This window comes from Chinchilla lanigera, unplaced genomic scaffold, assembly GCF_000276665.1.
Source record: "Chinchilla lanigera isolate Chin_1 unplaced genomic scaffold, ChiLan1.0 scaffold00090, whole genome shotgun sequence".
NCBI classification, from domain to species: Eukaryota; Metazoa; Chordata; class Mammalia; order Rodentia; family Chinchillidae; genus Chinchilla; species Chinchilla lanigera.
This window is the reverse complement of record NW_004955491.1, coordinates 8598885-8620183: the sequence shown is the minus strand read 5'-3', so window position 1 is coordinate 8620183 and position 21299 is coordinate 8598885. Positions and strand designations below refer to the sequence as shown.

Here is a 21299-nt window from a genome sequence, read left to right as displayed (position 1 = left end):
CAAAGAACTAAAGTTAGAAAATTCCATATATAACCCAGCTATCCTCTTTTCTAGGTATCTTCCCCAAAGAGCTAAAGATATACTACAGCAACACATGCACACCAATGTTTACAGCAGCACAATTCCTAACAGGTAAATCCTGGAAGGAGCCTAGTGACTGGACAAAAAAAAAAAAATGTGGTATTTATACACAATGGAATACAGTACTATAAATACAGTAGTATTTCTCCTTCAGCTTTAAAGAAGGAGAAATTCAGGAAACCTGTAGGAAAATGGACACACCTGGAAAAAATGTTGAGTGAAATAGATCAGATACACAAGATTAAATCTCCTACCTCCCATGTGACCGAGGCAAAGTACAAAGAGCACAGTAACGGATGGATAAGGAGACAAGGCGATAGATCTCCTGCAAATGGTAAGGGGTCCAGGATCTGAGAGGGAGGCAAGGGGAAATAAGATCTGCCATGTACAGGAACCTAATAACCTCAATGAATGTAAACACCCTATGTCATAAGCAAGATAATCATATCAACAAGAATGTAAATGGGGATGCCGCTGGGTGTGGTGGCGCACGCCTGTAATCCCAGCACTTGGGAGACAGAAGCTGAAGAATCACTGCAAGTTTGAGACCAGCCTGGGCTACAAAGTGAGCTCAAGGCCAGCCTGAACTGCATAGCGAGACCCTGTCTCAAAAAGACAAAAAAGAGAGAGAGAGAGAGAGAGAGAATGAAAATGGGGCAAGGGGATTTAGAGGAGAAAGGAAGGTGGGCAGGAAGATTAAAATAAAAAAAGCTGCATTATGTACATGTACACATTCCCCAAGATGGCTGTAAACTTCACACACTGCAAACATGTAGAGAGAGAGGGAGAGGGAAGGAGACAGAGACAGACAAAGACAGAGACAGAGACAGACAGAGAGGGAGGGATCTGGCACAGACAAAGCAAAAAAGGCAATAAGGTCACAGATTGGAGTAATGTGGCCACAAGCCAAGGAAAGCGGACAGCCACCAGATCCTGGGAGAAGGAAGGTACAGATTTTTCCTTAGAACCTCAAGTTGGCATGGCCTGACAACACCTTGATTTCAGCCCAGGAGTACGACTTCAGATTTCCTTAGAACCTCAAGTTGGCATGGCCTGACAACACCTTGATTTCAGCCCAGGAGTACGACTTCAGATTTCTCCAGACCAGTGAGAGAGAGAAAACTTGTTTTTTTCAAATGCTATCAAGTTTGTGGTAATTCGTTACAGCAGCCATAGCAAAGTAATACATATATCTTAACTTTTGAAGCTCTCATTAGTTTATTAAAACCAAATGTTAACTTGAAATGAGAGCCGAACATTTCTGTTGCTTTTTAACACAGTATTAAGTCGTATCTTAAAAACAATGAGCCATCACTGTATGAGAGCTCTCTAAAGATCAAATACATCTATATTATATGGTGAGCACAGAAGATTTTTGGCATCAAAAATAGAATTACATTTTTAAAAAATCTCTCCCAAATATACATACAAATAAATGAAAACAACCTTAACAAAGTATTAGCACACTTATTCCAGCAACTCAGAAAAGGCCTACACACCATGACCAAGATGCACCTCCAAAATGAAGGTTGGTTTAACAGCTCAAGTTAACTGATATACCACAGTGTATGAATGAAGGGCCTGTGCCACCTGCTGCTGTCCTGCTGGCGCTCTGGATGGCTGACCCAGATGAGTCCCCCAAGATGCTATGACTCTATGATGTGTATTATAACTGCCTACATGAGTTGGTCTTGCTGCCCCAAAAGAAAATGGTCTCTGGCTATTAAGATATGTGGCTATATCTTTAAATTTAAAGACTATTTAGCATGAAAAATTTCAAGCACTACAAAACTACAGAGAACTGTACAACTTTTTAAGAAACAAACTTTGAAAGATTTGGCACTGAGAATAGGCCCTCGTGCCTAGGGTGAGATACACCGTGGAGAACACGAGGCGTTCTCTCCCCAGGTACCAGCCAGCAGCTGACTATGCAAATCCCAGGCTCATGAGGCATCTGCCTCGACAGGCCTTGGATGGTGAGCAGCTCTGGCTGAGCCTTAGAGTTGCCTACATTCAAGACAAGGTCATGCCTTCTACCACTACAAACACCACATTAAGCCTTCATAACAGAGGTTTCCAGGGTTCTCCTGGGATCTCAGTAATTATCAGGAGTGGTGGCATCATTCAACATATTCCACTTGTCACTGCCTGTGGAATAATGACAGGAAATTTGCCAGGGATGTTGTTTTCCTCCACTCCTCCCTGGGAGCTAAGTAGTGTCATCCTCATTTTGTGCATGGAACAAGCTGAGGCCTTTGGTCACACTCAATGCCAGATAACCTCCCTGATTCTAAGGAGACCACGTCCTGGGAGGAACTGACACTAATGTGCTTTGTAACTATTTTCAACAAGAACTGAAACAAAAGGGATGAGGTATCATTCAATTAAAGCATTCTAATTAAACTACTACAATGCTGTACTCTGAATTTTTCTCAAGACCATGGTAAGCACTCACAGACTGAATACAGATTTCATTTTCTAAGGAAAATTGAGAAAAATTTTCCAATTAAGAGAACGAATATTTTTTCAATTTAGCACAATAAAAGCCAATTCCGGGGGGAGGGATTTAAACTCCTGGGTTAATATTAGGAAATGGCCAACCTACCCATTTCTAGGTTGCAACCAGGTATGTGTTTTTATACCCATACTTACGGAAAGACACAGACAAAACTTAAATAAAAACTAAGCCAAGGTGAATCTACCCATTATTGACAGGTTTCTCATAACCTAGACCAGTGGTGGCAACTCCCAGCATGGGTGTCACAGTGGGCTGTTTGTATCACTGGAAGCTCTAAAAGGTTCACCATCACTGAGCAGACCAACAGGTACAGTGCTGAAAGCCTACATTATGCAAACCGGCTATGCACATTTTAAAATACGACTGACCGACATCAGGAATTTAAGAAATCTGTTCTCTAAACATAAGCACATCAGCACCGGTGAGTGGATGGCACATTATCCTGCGGTTATAAAAAACAAGTCTGCTGCGAGAGTTTCTCTAGGGTGGCACAGAGCCCTCTGTAACTCTACACAGCAAAGTGCTGGGTACTATTTTAATTATCTTCCACTTTGTCCAGAGCAAAGGAGGGGAAGAGAAGTTGGGCATGCCTGAGCTCAAACTGGTCCCACCCTAGCCCAAATATTTTATTGGGTTTTCCACAAATGACTATCTTAATGAATGGCATAAAAATGTCTTCGTAGGTTTTTTTTTTAATATCTAAGAGGCACTACCTGAATTAAGTAAGCTTAGGGAATACTTTTTATCAGTTTAATCATTACCAAAAATGAGGTTCGTATCCACCAACATTAGCAGGACAAATTTATTTATAAGAAATGCTTTAAATGTATTGATAAAAATGCCTATTGATACTGTCAGGCTTTCTTGCAATTTGACAGATCAAATCTTATTTTCATTCTTAAAACCCCATGAAGAAGTGGTATCACTGACTTGCATCCACTAGCGAGCAAATTGATTAATCCCTCTCCATAGAAATCTCAACCCTTGATTATACCTATCAGACGTTAAGCAGCATTATTCTGGAGTGACAACACTTGACAAATTCCCCAACCATTTTCCTCAGCCTTTGTGGCCCTGCTAGCTTGTATTAACCCTGATGAAAAATTAATTTTCCTTATCTTCTCCTAAACCCCAAAATCCAAATCCGCCAAACTGGCAACTCTCTCTGTAAAGGTATTATGAAAACCTCTAAAAGATTAATTGCATGTCTTCAGGTGACATTAAATTAATTTCTGTACTCATGACAGACATTTGATACTCCACACTGAGAGGACAGATAACATTGTCAGGACACACAGAAGGACAGTGGTGTGGTGTCCCAGGGCAGCCTCTTCTGAATTCTCCTTCCGATAAGAGCGCACTTCACTGTCACCTGCAGTGCTGCTCATCGCTCGGCCACAGCCCTCACCGCACAGGTTTCTATTAACTGTAACAATGCAGGTCCTATCCCTGTGATCTCTGTGAAGCTCATTCACAATCTGTACGATAAATGATATGCAAGCTATACGAGGTTTCCAAATATAAATAAATACGTCTAAGATTCCTCCATTTTCTCTCTGAAGACAACTGGATCAAAGCAGAGACATAAAGAAACTAACATTCCTGTCCAGGTTCCTAGGTCAGTTCCCTAATTGAATTGCTGCAATGTGATGTGGGGGAGGGGGGCTTGAGGCGGCAACATTTCACATTTGCAGTGTTCATTTGTTCTCTGCAAAAATTATCCTTACCTAACGGCAAGCACACCAAACATGAACTGAAACCTTAAATACCGCCTCTATCCACTTCTGGTAATGGGCCTACACAGGCTGAATACAAATCAGATCTATAAGGTTAAAGAGACCAGGGCAGCTGGACCTTGTAACTGCTGGGCTTTACGAAAGAAAAGAATCCTCTCAGCACATGTATTCATTCGACCGTATAGTCCAGCAAGAACATGGCACAGTCATTCATGTGCTTGTTCTCCTAACAACCTGCCTTTCTGAGATTAGTTAGGCATAGTTGGAGAAAATATGTAGAAAGTGAAACTAGCTAAAGCCATGAGCTTCTGAGTGGATATGATACCCCAGATTCTCCAATTTGGAAAGTAAATCTTCCAGGTCTGAAAAGGCAGGGATTCCTAGCAGCAAGAGGGCCTGGCCCCCTGCATGCTACAGCTTTTCAGGCAGCAGAGGCAGTCTGGCTTTTCCAGCGCTAGCCCCTCACCTAGACATGAATTTGCTGGGGCCTCCACCAGCCAATTCTGCAGCTTCCTACGTTAGAGACTGCCGAGCTGCCAGGGTGGGACCTGCCCCACCCTGTGAGATGCCGTCTCTGGCCTCCCACGCCTCTAGCCTGCATCTCTCCAGAACTTTTGCATCCTTCCCTCTGAACCTGTAGGCACAGAGCAGGAACACACCACACAGGACTTCTACCAGCCTACACAGCAGTCCTGGGCTCTGCGGCCTGTCCACGCCCAGGCACCACCCAACTGCCCATGAAGTTTACCTGGAAGCCAGGCATGGGCTCCCCTGAGTAACATTCCCAAGTGCTCAACAAACCAACCAGCACGGTGGGTCTACCAAAAGGCACCAAACAGGCCACATATAACACAACCAAATGAAGAAGGAATCTGGAAAAGGGACAATACATTTTGGCATAAAAAATCCTTAGAAGAATTAGGATAAATGCCATTTTTTGATTTTTTTCCCCAAGTTTTACTCACCTCCTGGTATCACCTAAACATCTACAGAAACAACTATTACTCTTATCCTCTGATGTGCTCCAGAAATACGAAGCCTGCTACTCCTTTGTCGATTTAACAGAAGAAACTGTGAATCATGTCAATGTCTGTAGCTCATATTTAAGTTTCTTAACTATAAGGTCCCTGAAACTGCTCTAAATTCTGCCACATAATGTACCATGATGGATTGAGCCACCACAGGCCCAAAGAGACTGGGCCTAGTGACCAGGGACCAAAACCTCTGCAACTGTGAGCCACAAGAAATCTCTTTTTTCTAAATTTGTTCTCTCAGATATTTTGTCAGAGTAATGGAAGGAAGAGACAGCATGCCTGGTGCTCACCTTCCACTGAGGACTTGGAGCCCCCCAGAGACAGGATTAACCCCAGGCACAGACAGAGAAAGGACAACACCCTCCTGCATGGGAAGCAAGCACACATTCAAAGAATGGTGGAAACTTCCCAGAAGATAACAAAGCCAATGGCAAGTGGCTCTCCCTGGCCAGTGAGCATCAACTCTAGCACTGAAGTAAATAATGACAGTGACAGTTCACTATCATTACACCGAATATTCCACCAGTAAATAAATGAACAAATGAAAGAGGGAGAAGAGAGAGCCACTACCTGGGAGGAGGACAGTGGACTGGGAGTGCTGCCATGGGAGACCATTGGTGCAGCTAACAGTGAACACTTAGTAACAGGCCCATAGAGTCCCCCCATAACTACCATATTACAAAAAATAAAGCTTAGCCACAGTGGAGGCTCAGCAAACAGCACCTTACAAAGTGACTGGACATGATCTTGCTAACACTGCACAGAGCTCTTGCCTGTGGCCAGCCAGCCGAAAAATGCCCAACCTGAAACCCACGAGGAAGAAGCATAAGACAAACCCAAATCAAAGACATTCCACAAAATAATTGGCCCCTGCTCTTTAAAAACGTCAAGGGCAAGAAACAACAAATGGTCACGCAACTGCCACAGATTAAGAGAGACCACAAAGACAGCACATAAGCCTAACTGCCCCGGCTTGGGTAATGACGTACCAACACGAAACTTTGCAACTTTTCACAATATGCCACTGTGGTTTTGCAAGACAGTGTCTCTGGTCTGAGATAATAACACTGTGCCCCCACCCGACCTGCGAACAGCTGTGGGGCAAGTTCTGTGTATGCAGAAGGACGAAATGAGGCAAGGCCAAGGCAACACAGCCAGAGGGAAGCAGCTGCCACGCGGTGAAGGGCACCCAGGAGCTCCTGTACTGCCCCTGCAACCTCTCTCACAGCGAAGTCACAAGAGCTTGCCTGCAGCCCCCGAGAGCCCAGTGCACACCTACCACGTCCCCTCCACGTCTGGGCACAACTTCTAAAGGGGCAGGAGGGGAGGACACCACAGACTCCGTCCAGGCCCCCAACAGCAAGCTCACACACGTAGATCGGGGCCTCTGCACACAGCATTCTGACAGCTTTTTAAAAATAAAATACAAGAGAATCCCAACTGGACAGCTGGCTTTCCTGGTAGGGAGTTCCTTCTATCTCCCCTTTCTCTGTGTGGCCCACAGAACAAAGGACTATTTACTGAATTTGCAGCCAAATTCCTAAAATTTTCATTACCTCGATCAGAGTAAAACATAAAGAACACTCTAACAGCCACTATGAATAAGCCTTTGTCTCCTCCTTGAAAATAAAGGCAGAGAGCACAGCGATAGCTGCTGAGCCACGAGCACGCACCGCAACACTGTGCTACTCACACCGCACAGCTTGTGACTCCCTCTCTGCAACAGTCCAAGAAGGAGGACTGAGCCTCCCTTTACTGGGGAGCCAGCTAGGGCAGGTCTCTCAATTTCCAAGTCCTCCCTCCCGTGTTTCTCCTCAAAACTTTACATATGAAGTCTGACTTCCCTTGACGCACAAGAATCGGTCAGAGATGTGTTTCCAGCACATAACAAAGCAGCACTGCCCTTCATCACATGCATGCTCACCACCTCTGCTCAGCAGTGGCCAAGGATGAAGAAGCAGCCGCGAGCCAGCCCCATGCCCACAGCAGGGCTGCTCACCACCACCCAAGCCCTTCTCTGCATCCCGTCCCAGCCAGTCACTGCCAGCCGGCAAGGGTCAGCAAGAAAATGACATCTACTCACCAACCTTATTCCAGAAGCCTCCGCTAGCAATCTTCTGAGGCTACCCTACTGCTGTCTATTTACAGGAAACAGCAGAATACAATCCTCAGTAGAGAAATAGGCAACAACAGAAAAGCTGTAGCATTTACAATAGCTAATTGGTCTACAGATGGGCAAATGGCCTGAGATGCAGAACCTACCTAGCAGTGTGCACCTAGCCCTACCGCTTGGCTGTGTGGCCCCAGGCTAGTGAGACTTAGCTTGTGAAAGGGGAACAGGAGGTCCTGTATCTCCTAGGGATGCTGACAGCACATGCTGAGCAGTGAACCAAAGGCAGCCACTGCTGCTACCCAGCATGAGACCACAGGTTTCTACCTGGGGCCTCAGAGCATTCTACAAAGAAAACAAATTTATCACATGGCTTTTATCCACCAGAAGCTTTCACTTATGGACTTATGGCAACCTAAGTAACCCCATTAACAGGCCAGAAATTGAGGTTCAGAGAAATGAAACCATTATTCAGAGTCTCAAAGGCAGAGACCATCCAAACACGGGTCCTCTGTACCCAAAGCCCAGATTTTTCCCCATATCCCATGGGTTAGCTCAGGTCCTCGAGAGAAGCACTTCAAGCTCTGAACACTATAACGGGAAGTTGCAGAACAACCCACACCAAGCCTGATGCCAACACGAAGCCCCTGAAAAAACAACCTCCAAGCTCCAAACAATGTAACTACACAGTCACCAGGACTGTGTAAGAAATACCAAGAAATAATTTTCATTAAATTATTTTTGAAAATGTTCCTGGTGTTCACAATGCATACAAAAGGATGAGTTCAAATCACATTAAGGCTGAGTCTGGTGGTGCATGCCTATAATCCCAGCACTTGGGAAGCTGAGGCAGGAGGATCGTTTTGCGTTCAAGACTGACCAGCCTGGGCTATAAAGTGAGCTCAAGGCCAGCCTGAACTGCACAGTGAGATCCTGTCTCAAAAAGACAAAAATGAATAAATAGATAAATAAATAAATAAATAATCACATTACAGATAATGTAATTAAATGAAAAGGTAGGCATAAAAACCTACCATCTCAAGTCTCAGGCTCTTTCACCCTTCAAAAACTTGCAGTTTAAAAACTCAAAGACTGTATGATTTTATTTTAAAACTGAGATACGGAAAATAACAGAACTGTTCTGACTCACAGTTGCCTCGAAGGTTTAAGTACTCCTAAACAACCTAACTTAAACTGTAAAGTATTTCCAACTGGCACGCTGAGTCGAGAATGCCAAGGACTTCCTGCTTCTACAAACACACACGACAATCTTGTGAGCACAGAGGAACACACTCATAACATGAAAGTCATGTGCTATAACCTTCACCTGCTTATCAACATTTGGAACCACAGCAAACTGATTTGAGAAAAAACAGATTCAGATGAAACAAAATTATAAGTGCTTACTAAATACATATGGAACTCATGGGGATCCTCTTGCCTCAGCCTTACACCTGCTAGGGTTATAGGCATGCACCAGCATGTCTGGCTGTTTTCCTTCTTAATGCGCGTTTGGTGTTTTTTAAAGTAGCAGTCATTAGCTGGTTTACCCTAGAAGCCTGCACTGACAGCTCTCCTCCTTTGTTAACTGCACACAACAAACATGTCTCGTTATATAGCACATCACACCATGGGCACTGGCATGTGGTATGGAGTTCACTGCAAGCACAGCTGCAGATGCAACTGAGACAGCATGGCAGGAGAAGGAAGCATGTAATCTACACAGCACCTCACGGCTCTCCTGCCTTGGGAACCCACATGCATAGCTTACTAGCACTTAGAGCACTGAACTATCCACCCTACAGTGGGAAAGTGTATTGCTGTGCCTTCCTGAGAGTGATCTGAACTGAGCACTGTTTAAAAGAACTGAGGACCAGGTAAGCTCTGCTTCAGAACACATCTGATGAGACTGTGTGATTTCAATTTAGAATCCTGTTACTCCTTTTCGAAAAATGAACAACAGTATCTGGGAAACACCAGCTAACAGTATCTAGACAGTACTGCTTAGACGTGGACACATGTACATGCTGCCCACAGGCACTTACCTGTACACAACAAACTACCTCTTCTGTGTACAGGAAATTTTATTTTTACAACAAACTTAATGGTTGTAGTTTGTTGAATTTATTACCACAATGTGTTTATCACACTATGTTATGACTAATTATTGACAAAAAGCTGACAAGCTGAGTAGTGTGCACCTGTAGGATATCACAATGGTCTTTCAAGAGACAAGTGACAACATGGGGTGGAAGCAGTGCTTATAAATGACAGTTCTCACTGACTTTCACTAGGCCAAGGCTGGCTACACTGAGGTGTGGCCAACCAACGACCCACAGGTCACTTGCCCTCTTTTTAAAAAATGTTATAACATCATTTTTTTTAAAAAAAAGTTTTATTACTTACATACATTAATTGTACTGTATATTTTATTACAACCCTAGACAATTCCTCTTCACTTAATGTGGCCTAGGCAAGCCAAAAGATTGGAAATGCCTAACAGGAAACTCTAACTTTATGTGTCAATCAAGATCTTCTAAGAGAAACAGATTCAATAAGCAGACAGAAAACCTATGCACTTACCCCTGCTGACAACTTAATCACTCTGAGCTTGGAGCTCACATGAGGCCCGTCACCACTGCCTCCACTGTTGACCCGGTGCATGACTGTCCTCTTCACACCAGGCTTTATGTCCTGGGCCCGGCCCTGCAGAGACGGCACACGAGCTGCCTGTGGGGTGGATGGGGGCTCCTCCACATCTGCAGGTTTGATCTGCAGTAACTGGTGTGGTGTTTGACTCTGAGGTACTGTTCTGGTCTGTCTCAAATGTTTCAGTGGTTTCGTCTGCTGTCCTGGATACTGCACATTAGCACCAGATGGGACAAAGTTTGATGTTTTGGGCTGAACACTTGGAAGAGTGACATCTTGGTTCTTCACAAGAAGTCTCGTCTTCACATTCTGCCTGCCCTGTGCACCTGGGAAGGGTAGTAGGGGGTTGCCATTGGTGGGGGAAGGGGCAGCCACCTGCTCCTCTTGCTCCCCTGGGGCATGTGAGCCATAGAGGTGCTGCTGTTGCTGCTGCTGCTGCTGCTGCTGTGCAAGTCTTTCCAACAACTCCTTCTTCCGAGCACCAGCCTGCTGCTGCCTCCTGAGCTCCTTCTGTTTCAGGATCTCTTCCCTTAGGCGTTTCTGCTCCTCTATCTTTAAGCGATACAATCTTGTCTCTTCATCTTCATCAGGAAACTACAAGGAAAAGCATACACGGCTTAAAAGACAGGGTGACCATTCCACTTGGACCATCTGGGAAAGGCATTTCCCAACAATCTTGCAATCTGGCATCTAAAAGAAAGCACTCAATGCTGCTTAAAGACTGAGTATAACTCCTTCCCCTGGGAAGGGGTAAAAAAAATTACACAGTTAAAAATAATTTGGAAAATCTTATCAGAATATTAAAAATGAAATAATGTCAATTTCCACTCATTTACAAGTTTAAAACCAATTAAACCATTCATTTAAGATATCAAAATATGTTTCCAATAGGAATGGCACTAGCAGTGAGGCCCTCTGTCACATGGGTTTTATCTAGCTCTTCCTTGACAAACCAACAAAAGGTGGGGTGTAAATGACCTGAAAGACCCTGATTAGAACTATTGATTTTTCGTACAGAATTTTCAGCCTGATCTCAAACTCATTTGTCACAGAATAATTGGTTATAATGAACAGCATGAGTCAATCTCTCTGACCTTGAACTCATGTACCCTCCTCAGAATCAAAATGTTGCCAATTGCAGTATTGGAATATTAATGGTATATAAGGAATGCCTTGAATATTCCAGCCCCAAACTATTCAGAGAGTCCATCAAAAAATTCTCTGAAAAAGTCCAGTAACATTTGTAAAATATACCTGATAAAGAAAGCTTATAAAGTTAAGCCTTTAAAAAATAATATTCTGTAGAAGTCACTCATAGCCACAGATCCACTACAGGAAATGCCTCTGATTGAATCATCTCAGAATGTGCCTATTTAATAGTCTTACCTACCCTCCGCAAGCCCTAACCACTAGGAAGGTGAGATCAGACGAGGCCAAGAGGTCAGCTGGCACCCAAGTGGCCTCCTAAAGGGCCTGTCTGTCCAACCAGAGGCAATTCTGACCAGCTCAGCTCCCTAACGTCAAAGTTTTGTACACATTACAAGCAGAGCATCTGAAGGTAGCTGAGGGGCTGCTACCCAGGTAGGCGTAGAGAGCAAGAAAGACAGTAAGGTGAAGCCAAACCAACAGTCTAAACAGCAGAGGTGTGCAGGCAGCACTCAGAGGCACTGAGAGCAGCAGACACACTGACTGGGCCCCACATCCACCATCTCAAGACACAGCAGCAGCTACTGTTCATTGGCATTTCCCCCAACAATAGAGAAACAGTTGAAGTAGTTCAGAAATGTAGGCAGGAACACTTAAAAGACTTTCATCAAAACAGATTTACCTTTTATTATATAAACGAAAGGCACTATGAAATTTTTGGCAAAGAAAATTATAAACCACCCCAATTCAGTTTTTAAATCTACATTGTTTTGTCATATACTGATTACAAACCAGAAGTCACCCTTCTAAAAAGATCTTATTAAAGGGTAACACAAGATTTTGACTTTATATTTACAACTACTATAGTAATTTGTTAGAAGAAAATCTGATTTTAAAAATTAACTAATTAAAAGATAAAACCAGTACTAACTGGTTTTAATAAAATTAAAGAAGCATGACTTGCCTAAATCCATATCTAGGGAAAAGCTTCATGCCATCATTATTATATTAAATGCTAGTCTATTAGGCTACTTCCTTTTATTCCACATAAATCTCACTAATATGGATAAAACTTCCAAAGACTGTCTTCTATCAGGTCCTAGGCACATACCCTGCCTTGTTTTATCCTCATTTAATAGATAAGGAAGTTGAAGCCTGTGAGAAGTGAGGACCTCAAATGTGAATTGTATCCATTTATTATTAATACTTGGCAGCATTCTGCACGTCTTTTAAAATTAACAATTTAATTATACTGTAAACAAACTGAACCCTCCAAAAGCTTGAAGATCAAGAATAAAAGGAGTCCTATCTTCTAGGAGTTCACACTATGTGTCAGAAAAAACATCACAGAAACCTAGCATACATACTGGGGATCTGCAGATCACAGCCCACAGGCCAAATGTGGACCCCTCTTGGTTCTGGAAGGTGCCACTGGGACACAGGCATATCCCTTTCTGTGTGAAATGCCAGTAAACTGCCTTTGCACTAACATGCAGAGTTGAGTAACTATGACACCTTTGACTACATGACTGTAATATTTACAGAATATCTGGGCCTTTTAAAAAAAAATCTGCTAAGTCCTGGTATATATATGTTGATTCTATATAATGTAACAGTAACTGTACAAAAATATGAAGTCTAATATGGTAAACCTGTAAGAATATATAGCTATTCAGCTAAAAGACTCCATGGGGAAAAAGAAAAACTGGGCAGATTTTGTGAATAACTCACTGGATGAGTGAACTAAAACTTGACCTGAAACGTTTCCTATTTGAGATCAAATATTTTTAACAAAGAAAATGCCCTACCTCTGGTTCTGTTTTGGAGTCTTCCTTAGATTGAGCCGCAGGGCTGACTGGCTTGACTTTCAAGTCAGTCTTTCCCTGTGAGTTCCTGGAAGCCACCACAGCCCTTGCAGGCGGGGATGTGCTGACGATGGGCTTCACTTGAGCCGAAGGTGTGGAGGAGCAGCGACTGCTGCTTATTTCTATAACGTGTGATGGTGCTATGGGCAATTCACGCAAATTGCTATTCCTGGGAGCTGTGGGCTGCATCTGCTGCATGGGCCGTTTCGTTACATTCTGAGATGCTGCATTCTATCACAAGAACAAAAAATTTTAATTACAACTGGGAAGCTGGCAGAAGGAACATAAAAAAGGCATATCATGAAATTAAAAAAATAAAGATCATTCTCATTAGTAACTGACTTCTTTTCTGGGCAGCTGATACTTTCATACATGAACATAGCTTCACAGGCTAATTCTGAAGACTCAAGGTAAAGCCGCCCTGTTCACCGACACGCAGGCTCCTGGTTACAGAAATCTTACCAGGTAGTTTTGGGTTGGAGTTTCAGGACAAGGACTAACATATTTAACAGAATTCTCAAAAGCCAACAAGTACTCTTATCTGCCTTAAGGACTCGATGGGATCAAGAGCACACCTAAACTCAAGGCAGAACAGCAGAGGAATCAAGCGTTACATGATCCTTGACCACATAAATGTGTGTCAATTTTCCACAACTGAACAAAAGTTCTTTAAAGGCAAGGATCTGTCTCTTCTGTTTACTGCTGAAACTTGAGGAGTACCCGGCAACAGGGCAGTTAGAACATTTCTCCTGAATACATTTACTTTTTTATTTTGAAGCCAAAGACAGATAATCTATACACCAAAATTAAGCCATTGGCAAAGGTAGCATGACTTTTACCTAAAAGTACTTTCTAAAGTTACATGTCTATTAATATTGATCACTACTGAAGCATCACATCACATAAAAATGAGATGCTGAAGTCAGTATTAACATAATCTTTAAATGCTTTAAGCACAAATGGGGTAAGTAATTAATTTCTACAGTCAGGAAAACAATTTCCTAAGTTTTATTTAAAATACAGATTCACTTCAAAAGAACATACGTTTCTATTCACTTAAAATCAGAACTGAAAGACAATCTAACCAACTCTGTCCCCTGAGTTCTATTTTCCAGTCAAGACAGGGGAAGCCAGCCTGATACTCACATGCCGCAGGCCCTGGCGTGGGGGGCACTGCACCCGACTACTGTTGGGCTGTGGCTGTGCTGTTTGCACGTGTGGCCGGAACTGTGGCTGGGACAGAGGCATCAGAGGGGGGGGTGGCGCAGAGAGATGGTGGTGGTGCTGGTGTGGGGGAGGAGGCTGGTGCGGGGGAGGAGGCTGGTGCGGGGGAGGGGGCTGGTGTGGGGGCTGGTGTGGGGGCTGGAGTGGGGGCTGGTGCTGATGGGGCTGCGGCTGGTGCTGATGGGGCTGCGGCGGCTGCTGCTGCGGCTGAGGCTGCGGCTGATGAGGTGGGGGCAGAGGAGGGTGCAGAGGCCCCTGCCATCCAAGAAAGAGAAATAACAGTTTATAGACACGTATACACAAGGCACACTCCAAATAACTGCTGCTTTAAAAACCTTCACCCCAGAAAGAAACAACAGGCGGTATGAGGCTTCCCTTTAAATTTGCTGATGAAGTTAATACTATCTTAAGTAAAGAAATATACCAACAGCTACCATCTTAAACTTTATGTTTGCCCAAAGCCCTTCCCACCCAGGATTCCAAGAATTTATCTAGAGGAAGCAACTGCATGTGAACCAGCACAGAACCTCAAGCATGATCCCTACAGCACTACACCAAAACCAGCACACACATGCAAATCAGCAACCTTGCACAATACGCTTAGATCACACAGGAAAAGACAATTTGCTGATGTGAGGTCACTGTGACACAGTAACTGGGGAAAAGCGCAGTGATAAGGACTCACTACTGTAAGAGAAGACTAAAAAATGCACATGAAAGTATTCACAGCAACTGTTTCTGGGAAATGAAATTATTTAATTTCCTTTTCTTAAACTTATCTACATTCTAGTATTTCTACAACAGAGATGAATTTTTTATAAGAAGAGAAAACTTGGAAGACATTTAGGGGCCAAGGAGATAGCTCAGCAGCACGGTGCCTGCCTGTCTGGCAAGCGCAAGGCGCTGAGTTCGATTCCCAGTGCCAAAAAAAAAAACTTAATCGTCAACACCGTAAATATTAATCATTTTCCTCTTTTCACTTAGGTACATATCCTATGTGCTTCCAGGTTAAGTAAAGCACTATTCTATATATTAATGGTAAATACAACAAGGAATACGCCAGACTGGAAAAGATGTCACAAAGACCCATGTCCCCCGAGAAACACTCCCCCCCAGCAGAGGGCATGTGAGTCTGTCACTTGCTGAGTGAACAGCAACTGTGCTCCCCCCACAAAGGGCCTTCTCACCGTCTAGCACAGGAACAAACAGCGACATTTTTCTACTTCCCAAAAATAACAATCACTTTTTCCCTCTCTCCTAGTATCTGAGAAATAAGCAATATCCTCCAGAAAACTGTATTTTAAACTAATCCCTGTATTCTTTAACTACAAACCAACAGACTAGAATGACAACCTGATCTTCACTTCCACGCAACACTGATGCAGCCACGCACACAAGGTTTCCCTCGAGGCTGCTCAGGAGCATACCTGCAGGTTGGGCTGTGCGTGCGTGGGCAGGAAGGGCTGGCCTGGGCCAGGCAGAAACGGCTGTCTAGGAGGAATGAAAGGCCGCGTGGTGGCAGACCCCGGCTGGCTGAAGTGCAGGATCCCCACTGGCCCTGGGGGCTGCAGGGCTGGTCGCACAGGCCTTTCTCTCGGGAACACCGGCTGCTGTCCTTGCTGATTAAATGCTGGTCCCGGTTGCGTGAATGGTAAGGGACTCTGCGTGGGAACCGGATGGCTGCTGTTCAGAAGCGTGGGAGGCGGTGGAGGTGGAGGGGGGCTGCGCTGTTCCAGAAAGAGATGACTAGGGAACCTCGGTTCACCTGAAACTGAACACAGTACAGCAATGCCTTCAAGTTAGAAAGACCACACACTTCTGAGAAAAGACGTTGATGAACTGTCTTGCAATGGACAAAAATTATAAACGTGGGTAGGGCATGGCTATTTAGAAATAATGCTAGATTTTGCCCATTTCTATACTGCTTTGCAGATCATTTTCTATACACAATTTCCTCCTTTGTGTAACATCCGCACATTCTAGATATCAACACTGTCCAATGTGAGTAAGTGAAATGATAGGCAGAAATGCACGGACAAAAACTGACACCCGAACGTATCCCCTGGGAGCCAAGTCAGCTTTCAAAGAAACGATTCAGGTGCGCCAGTGAGCACAGCTTCTGCCCCTCGCTCTGCACCTGCAACCCCTTTCCCTGTATACCTCCCAAGAAGAACGGGTCTCGATCCTGCGGCGGGGGTGGGGCTCTCCACTGGTCCTGAAGAGGAAGTCGTGGGGGCTGGCTAAAGTTGTTAGGAACAGGTCCAGGTGTATGCTGTGGAAACTCCGGAGGACCCTAAAGAACAGCAATGGGAAAAGAAGAGTGAAAGACAGAAAAATACCCTGTAATTTTCCAAAATGTATACACAGTTCTGTGTTTTCCTCTGAAAACCATGCAAGGTATCTCTTACGGTCAGCCTGCCATGCCTCTCTCTATGCACACATACACACAGACGTAAATGACATGCTATACAAAGTTACTCTGCCACAATGGAACAGTCACTAAACAGAATGCAGCATGAAAAAGTAATTCAGTGTTTTAATATTATTACAGTGCTACAAGAGTATTATTTTTAAGCTTATTGAAATCCATGCAATTATCGACCTTCTTTCCCATTAATCCAAAGACTAAATGTCTACTTGGAAATTTTATGACATTTATCTTCTCAAAGATGGTATTCTTTGCTATCTATCTAACACAACCGTAAGCTACAGCTATAAAACTGCTTTACTTCAAAAAAGAAAAAGAAATTCAATTTGTATCCTAACAAAAGTCTGGAACCTTTGACATAACAGAAAAATGTGACTATTTAAAGAAACCAAATTACTATGAGAAATATTAAACAGTTGAATTCCTTTAGATAAAAAATGTTAAATGAACACACAGAATAACATTTTTTAATAGCTACTTACTCCGAATCTACACAAAGCAAAACTGTTCATCTTCCAGCTGGCCTTTCAAATACTGAGAATTTTTAAAACACCATATTTGCACAGTAGCAGCACTTAAAGTTTTTGTCCAAAAAAGCAAGAATTATTAACTTCTCCAAAAAGAAACAGTTAATTACTAGCTATCATGAGGACAGTTTGTGGTCACCCTTACTCCATCATTTGGAGCTACACCAGCATTCCTCAGCTTTTCATCATCGTGCTTCTTACAAAGTTATAACTTCAGATTCTACATGCCTGGCATCTCCTTGAAACGCCTGCTCTGCCATGCTCCTCAGAGGCACTGCAAGAACTGCAAAATATCCACTCACCAAGCCAGAACCCAGAAGACAGCTAGCTTGCTACGTGTGACAAGGAAGCTAGGCTAACACAGACATGGCATCTTTATGAAAATACAAGTATTAGAAACTTCATGGAAGATAGGGAACAGAAAGCCCCAAAGCTCAAGTTCTTGCAGGTTTTCTTTAGCACTATGTAAAACCAAAGAAATCCTCCCCATACTGTAAGGTGGGAACCAGCACTTCTCACTCTACATAGAGGCATCCATGAAGACAAAAGCGAAGTGGCAACTGTTCCCAAGGAATCTAAGAGCGGAAAGGGACAATCTCTGTCACACACTCACGCATCGTTAGAAAGGCTCTCTACTTACAAACACATGTCCTTTATCATAATATTGAGACTTACTGGTGTGCTGCTTTGGATATGGATATTCTTTAATACTTTTACTTTGATAAAATGTTAGAAAAATTATTCCCAACAAATTGATTATCATGCAGTTACCTTTTAAATCTGCATGAGGAGTTTCAATGGACTTGCCTACTTTTTCCCAAGGACAAATTCTTGTTGTAAAGAGTCTGAGGTTGGGCACAGTGATGCACACCTGTAATCCCAGCACTTGGGAAGCTCAGGCAGGAGGATTATTTCGAGTTTGAGGCCAGCCTGAACTGCACAATGAGACCCTGTCTCAAAAAGATAAAAGTAAGTAAATAAATATAAAACAAAGAGTCTCAGAGCAAGGTGAGGTGGCACACACCAGAAGGATCATTGCAAGTTCAAGACCAGCCTGTTAACAATCATTGGACACAGCAGCAGTAGGTGGGGTGAGGGAGACTACAAGAAGGAAGAAAGGGGGAGAGAAGAAGGAAGACACGAGACAAGACAAAACGGGGAGGGGAGGGAGTCTCACTTTTTATGTGAAGTCAGTGAAACACACGGGATGCATGTGCTATGTCTACCAAAAGTAATTTTGTGCTTTACCAGGTAACTTAAATGTTCTATTTATAAACAAAGCAAGAATATTCCATCTTTAGTTTTCTATTTCAACATAATAATTCTGACATATACAAGTTAGGCATTCCTAATATGAAACCCCCAAATCTGGAACTGTTTTCATAAAGTTTCGTATTCTAGAGTATTTCAAATTTCAAATTTTTGGAGCAGGGATGCTCAATGAATAAAGCTCATGTATTCCAAAGTCTGAAAAACTCCAAAATGTGAAAGGCTTCTAGCCCCACCCATTTTGGATAAGGAATATTCAAGCTGTACAGGCATTTCTTTTTTTGTTTTTGTTTTTGTTTTTCTCTGGTACCGGGAACCGAACTCACGACCTTGCGCTTGCCAGGCAGGCGCTTTGCCGCTGAGCTAAATCCCCAGCCCCCCAGGCATTTCTGAAACATATTTTTAAATAATCTTCAAAATGCTGAGGAGGAGGATAAGGTAGTAATCCAAGCTTCTGTGTTATTTCAAAACCATGTTTAAACGTTTTTCAGAGTGACCCGGCCTGCCCGCTGAGCTGTGGAGAAGTTTATTGCACTGCATCGCCTCTGATCCAAGCCAATTAGCAATTCTGGCCCTGGGTAGAAACCTTCTCTGATTAAGCAGGCCATTTTCTTAAATTGTGTAGAGGTACACTTGATTACACTTCTTTCTTTCTAGGGGAACTCAAGGGAAGGCTTTCAAACAGATAAGCAGAAAAGAAACCCGTGAGATTCGTTAAAACAACTAACACTGTAAGTACAAAACCCATACAGCAAAACTATACTACCAAGTAGCTGAAAAGGACAATGCGCCAGCCTGGAAACCAGCTAATACGCTGGTATATTGCTTCGCAAACAAAAGTGTTTGGTACAATTTTGTTTTTCTTTACAAACTCTACATCAGGTGACAAACAGGACCACAGCCCTCTTTCCTACACAAACACAAATGTGCTCATCTTTTTTAAAATCATGGGACAGATTAAGTTCATGAACCAAGGTGCCACTGGATCTGTAAATACTTATAAATTGTTCAAATTTAAAAATCAGAAAGATTTAAGCAAAATATACATATTTTATTGTTTTAGCTGAAAACAGGAAAATCAGTACCATTACCTGAAATCATATGAAAAACTATTTCCAGCCCTTTTTTTTTTTTGAGACAGATCTCACTATGTAGCCCAGGCTGGCCTCAAACACATGGTGATCTTCCTGCCTCAGCCTATTTTCAAGCTTCAAAGTTTCATGACAATTAACTGTTCTCTTCCAACTGAGTCTCGGTCATGTACAAGTGGGTTCATTTTGTTTGCACCAAATGACTGAACAGGAACACATGGATGTGAGTTTCGTTGGGGTGGATTTTTATTAGCTCACAGCAACTTATCACTTGGACCCAAAGACCCACTCTGAGTAGATCCCTGACTACAGGGGTGTCCTGTCAGCAGGAGGACCGTCACCTATCTGGGACTGTCTGAAACGGAGTATCCAGGACTGCAGCGTTCAACAACTCAGAACCTGGGAGGCTTTCAGTGTGCTTCAAATCATTGAACAAGGTAAAAGATAACAGTAAGCTTAAGCTTCTGTAGGCGTGGTTATCACACACCAGGGGCAGGATGGGCCACGGAGAAGGAACCCTGGGGACAGCCCTAGGCCATGGAAAAGAAGTCCTGGAACAACCTGGATAAGGTGCAAGTCTCAGGGTCTGGGGCTTTGGGGAGCTCACCAAGAGGTTACTGGAATTAAGTATCAACTTTCTTGGCTATCTGGTTGACCCTGATGGTCAGAGGGAGCCAGAGAAGTGGGTCTGAACCAAGGATCACACAGGCCCAACTCAACATTAACAGATGACTGCAGCGATTCTCACAGAATGTAAGCAACCACTCTGAATCCAACAAGAGCCAGTGAGGGTCCAGCTTATAAGTATCTACTTTGGAGCAAGACCACAGGGGTACACTGGCAGAACGCAGGAGCTCTGGTCTGAGGACACATCCTTCTACCACCCATCCACGGCAGGCCCCCCAACTTGGTCAACACATGTGTACGGCAGGCAGCAAGTCACCACGAACTCCTGGTTACATCACTCAGTATTTTGGTGGGGTTTTTTTTTGATACTAGGAATCAAACTCAGGACCTTGTGCTTCCTAGGCAGGCGCTATGCCACTGAGCTATCTCCTGGCCCCTCTATCTCAGTATTTTAAAATCATTATTCAGTCAACAGCATGAGAGATTTCAACACTTGGGAAACAAGCTGAAGACCTCACAATTTCCTTCAGTCAGGACAGAAGGAACTGCAGTCAGGGGAGTTTTGACCCATAAAATAGAAGAACTCTTACCAAAATGACTACATTTGGGGATTTAAAAAAACAACTTTTTCCTACCTTAGATATAAAATCATTGTGTACACTGAAGTCAGAATTATGAATTCTGACAATGTCATGATAGTGTACACAAACTCTCAGGTTCCATCTGCTTCTTTGAAGATAATCACTCTGTGCTTCTGCCTCTGCCCAAAAAATGTAAAATAACTACAGAAATTGTTCTGTCTTAAAATCCTTAGTCTAGAGACTTCCCTTCTGTCCCCCACCCACCTCCTTCTTGGCCAGTGGCTGACTCCCTGCTCCTCATGGTTTGTTTCAGAGACCCACCCTGACATCAGGCATAGACGACCAAGCATCCTGCCTCTCTGCCCTGCAGCCAGGCCGCTGAAGGCTACAGAATCAGAAAGGTTCACCTTGTT

General features: G+C 43.4%; 1 protein-coding gene across 5 annotated transcripts in view; it reads right to left on the bottom strand.

The window, feature by feature from the left end:
* Nucleotides 1-21299, bottom strand: part of Rbm33 (RNA binding motif protein 33) — a 99746-nt gene that overhangs the window by 13655 nt on the left and 64792 nt on the right. For all 5 annotated transcript variants that reach the window (XM_005404864.2, XM_005404865.2, XM_005404868.2 and 2 more), the window contains 5 exons: nucleotides 16524-16656; nucleotides 15791-16134; nucleotides 14286-14618; nucleotides 13083-13370; nucleotides 10063-10722 (listed from right to left, as the gene is read on the bottom strand). In XM_005404864.2, coding sequence (XP_005404921.2) covers nucleotides 10063-10722; nucleotides 13083-13370; nucleotides 14286-14618; nucleotides 15791-16134; nucleotides 16524-16656 — 1758 coding nt within the window. The remainder of the gene's footprint in view (nucleotides 1-10062; nucleotides 10723-13082; nucleotides 13371-14285; nucleotides 14619-15790; nucleotides 16135-16523; nucleotides 16657-21299) is intronic.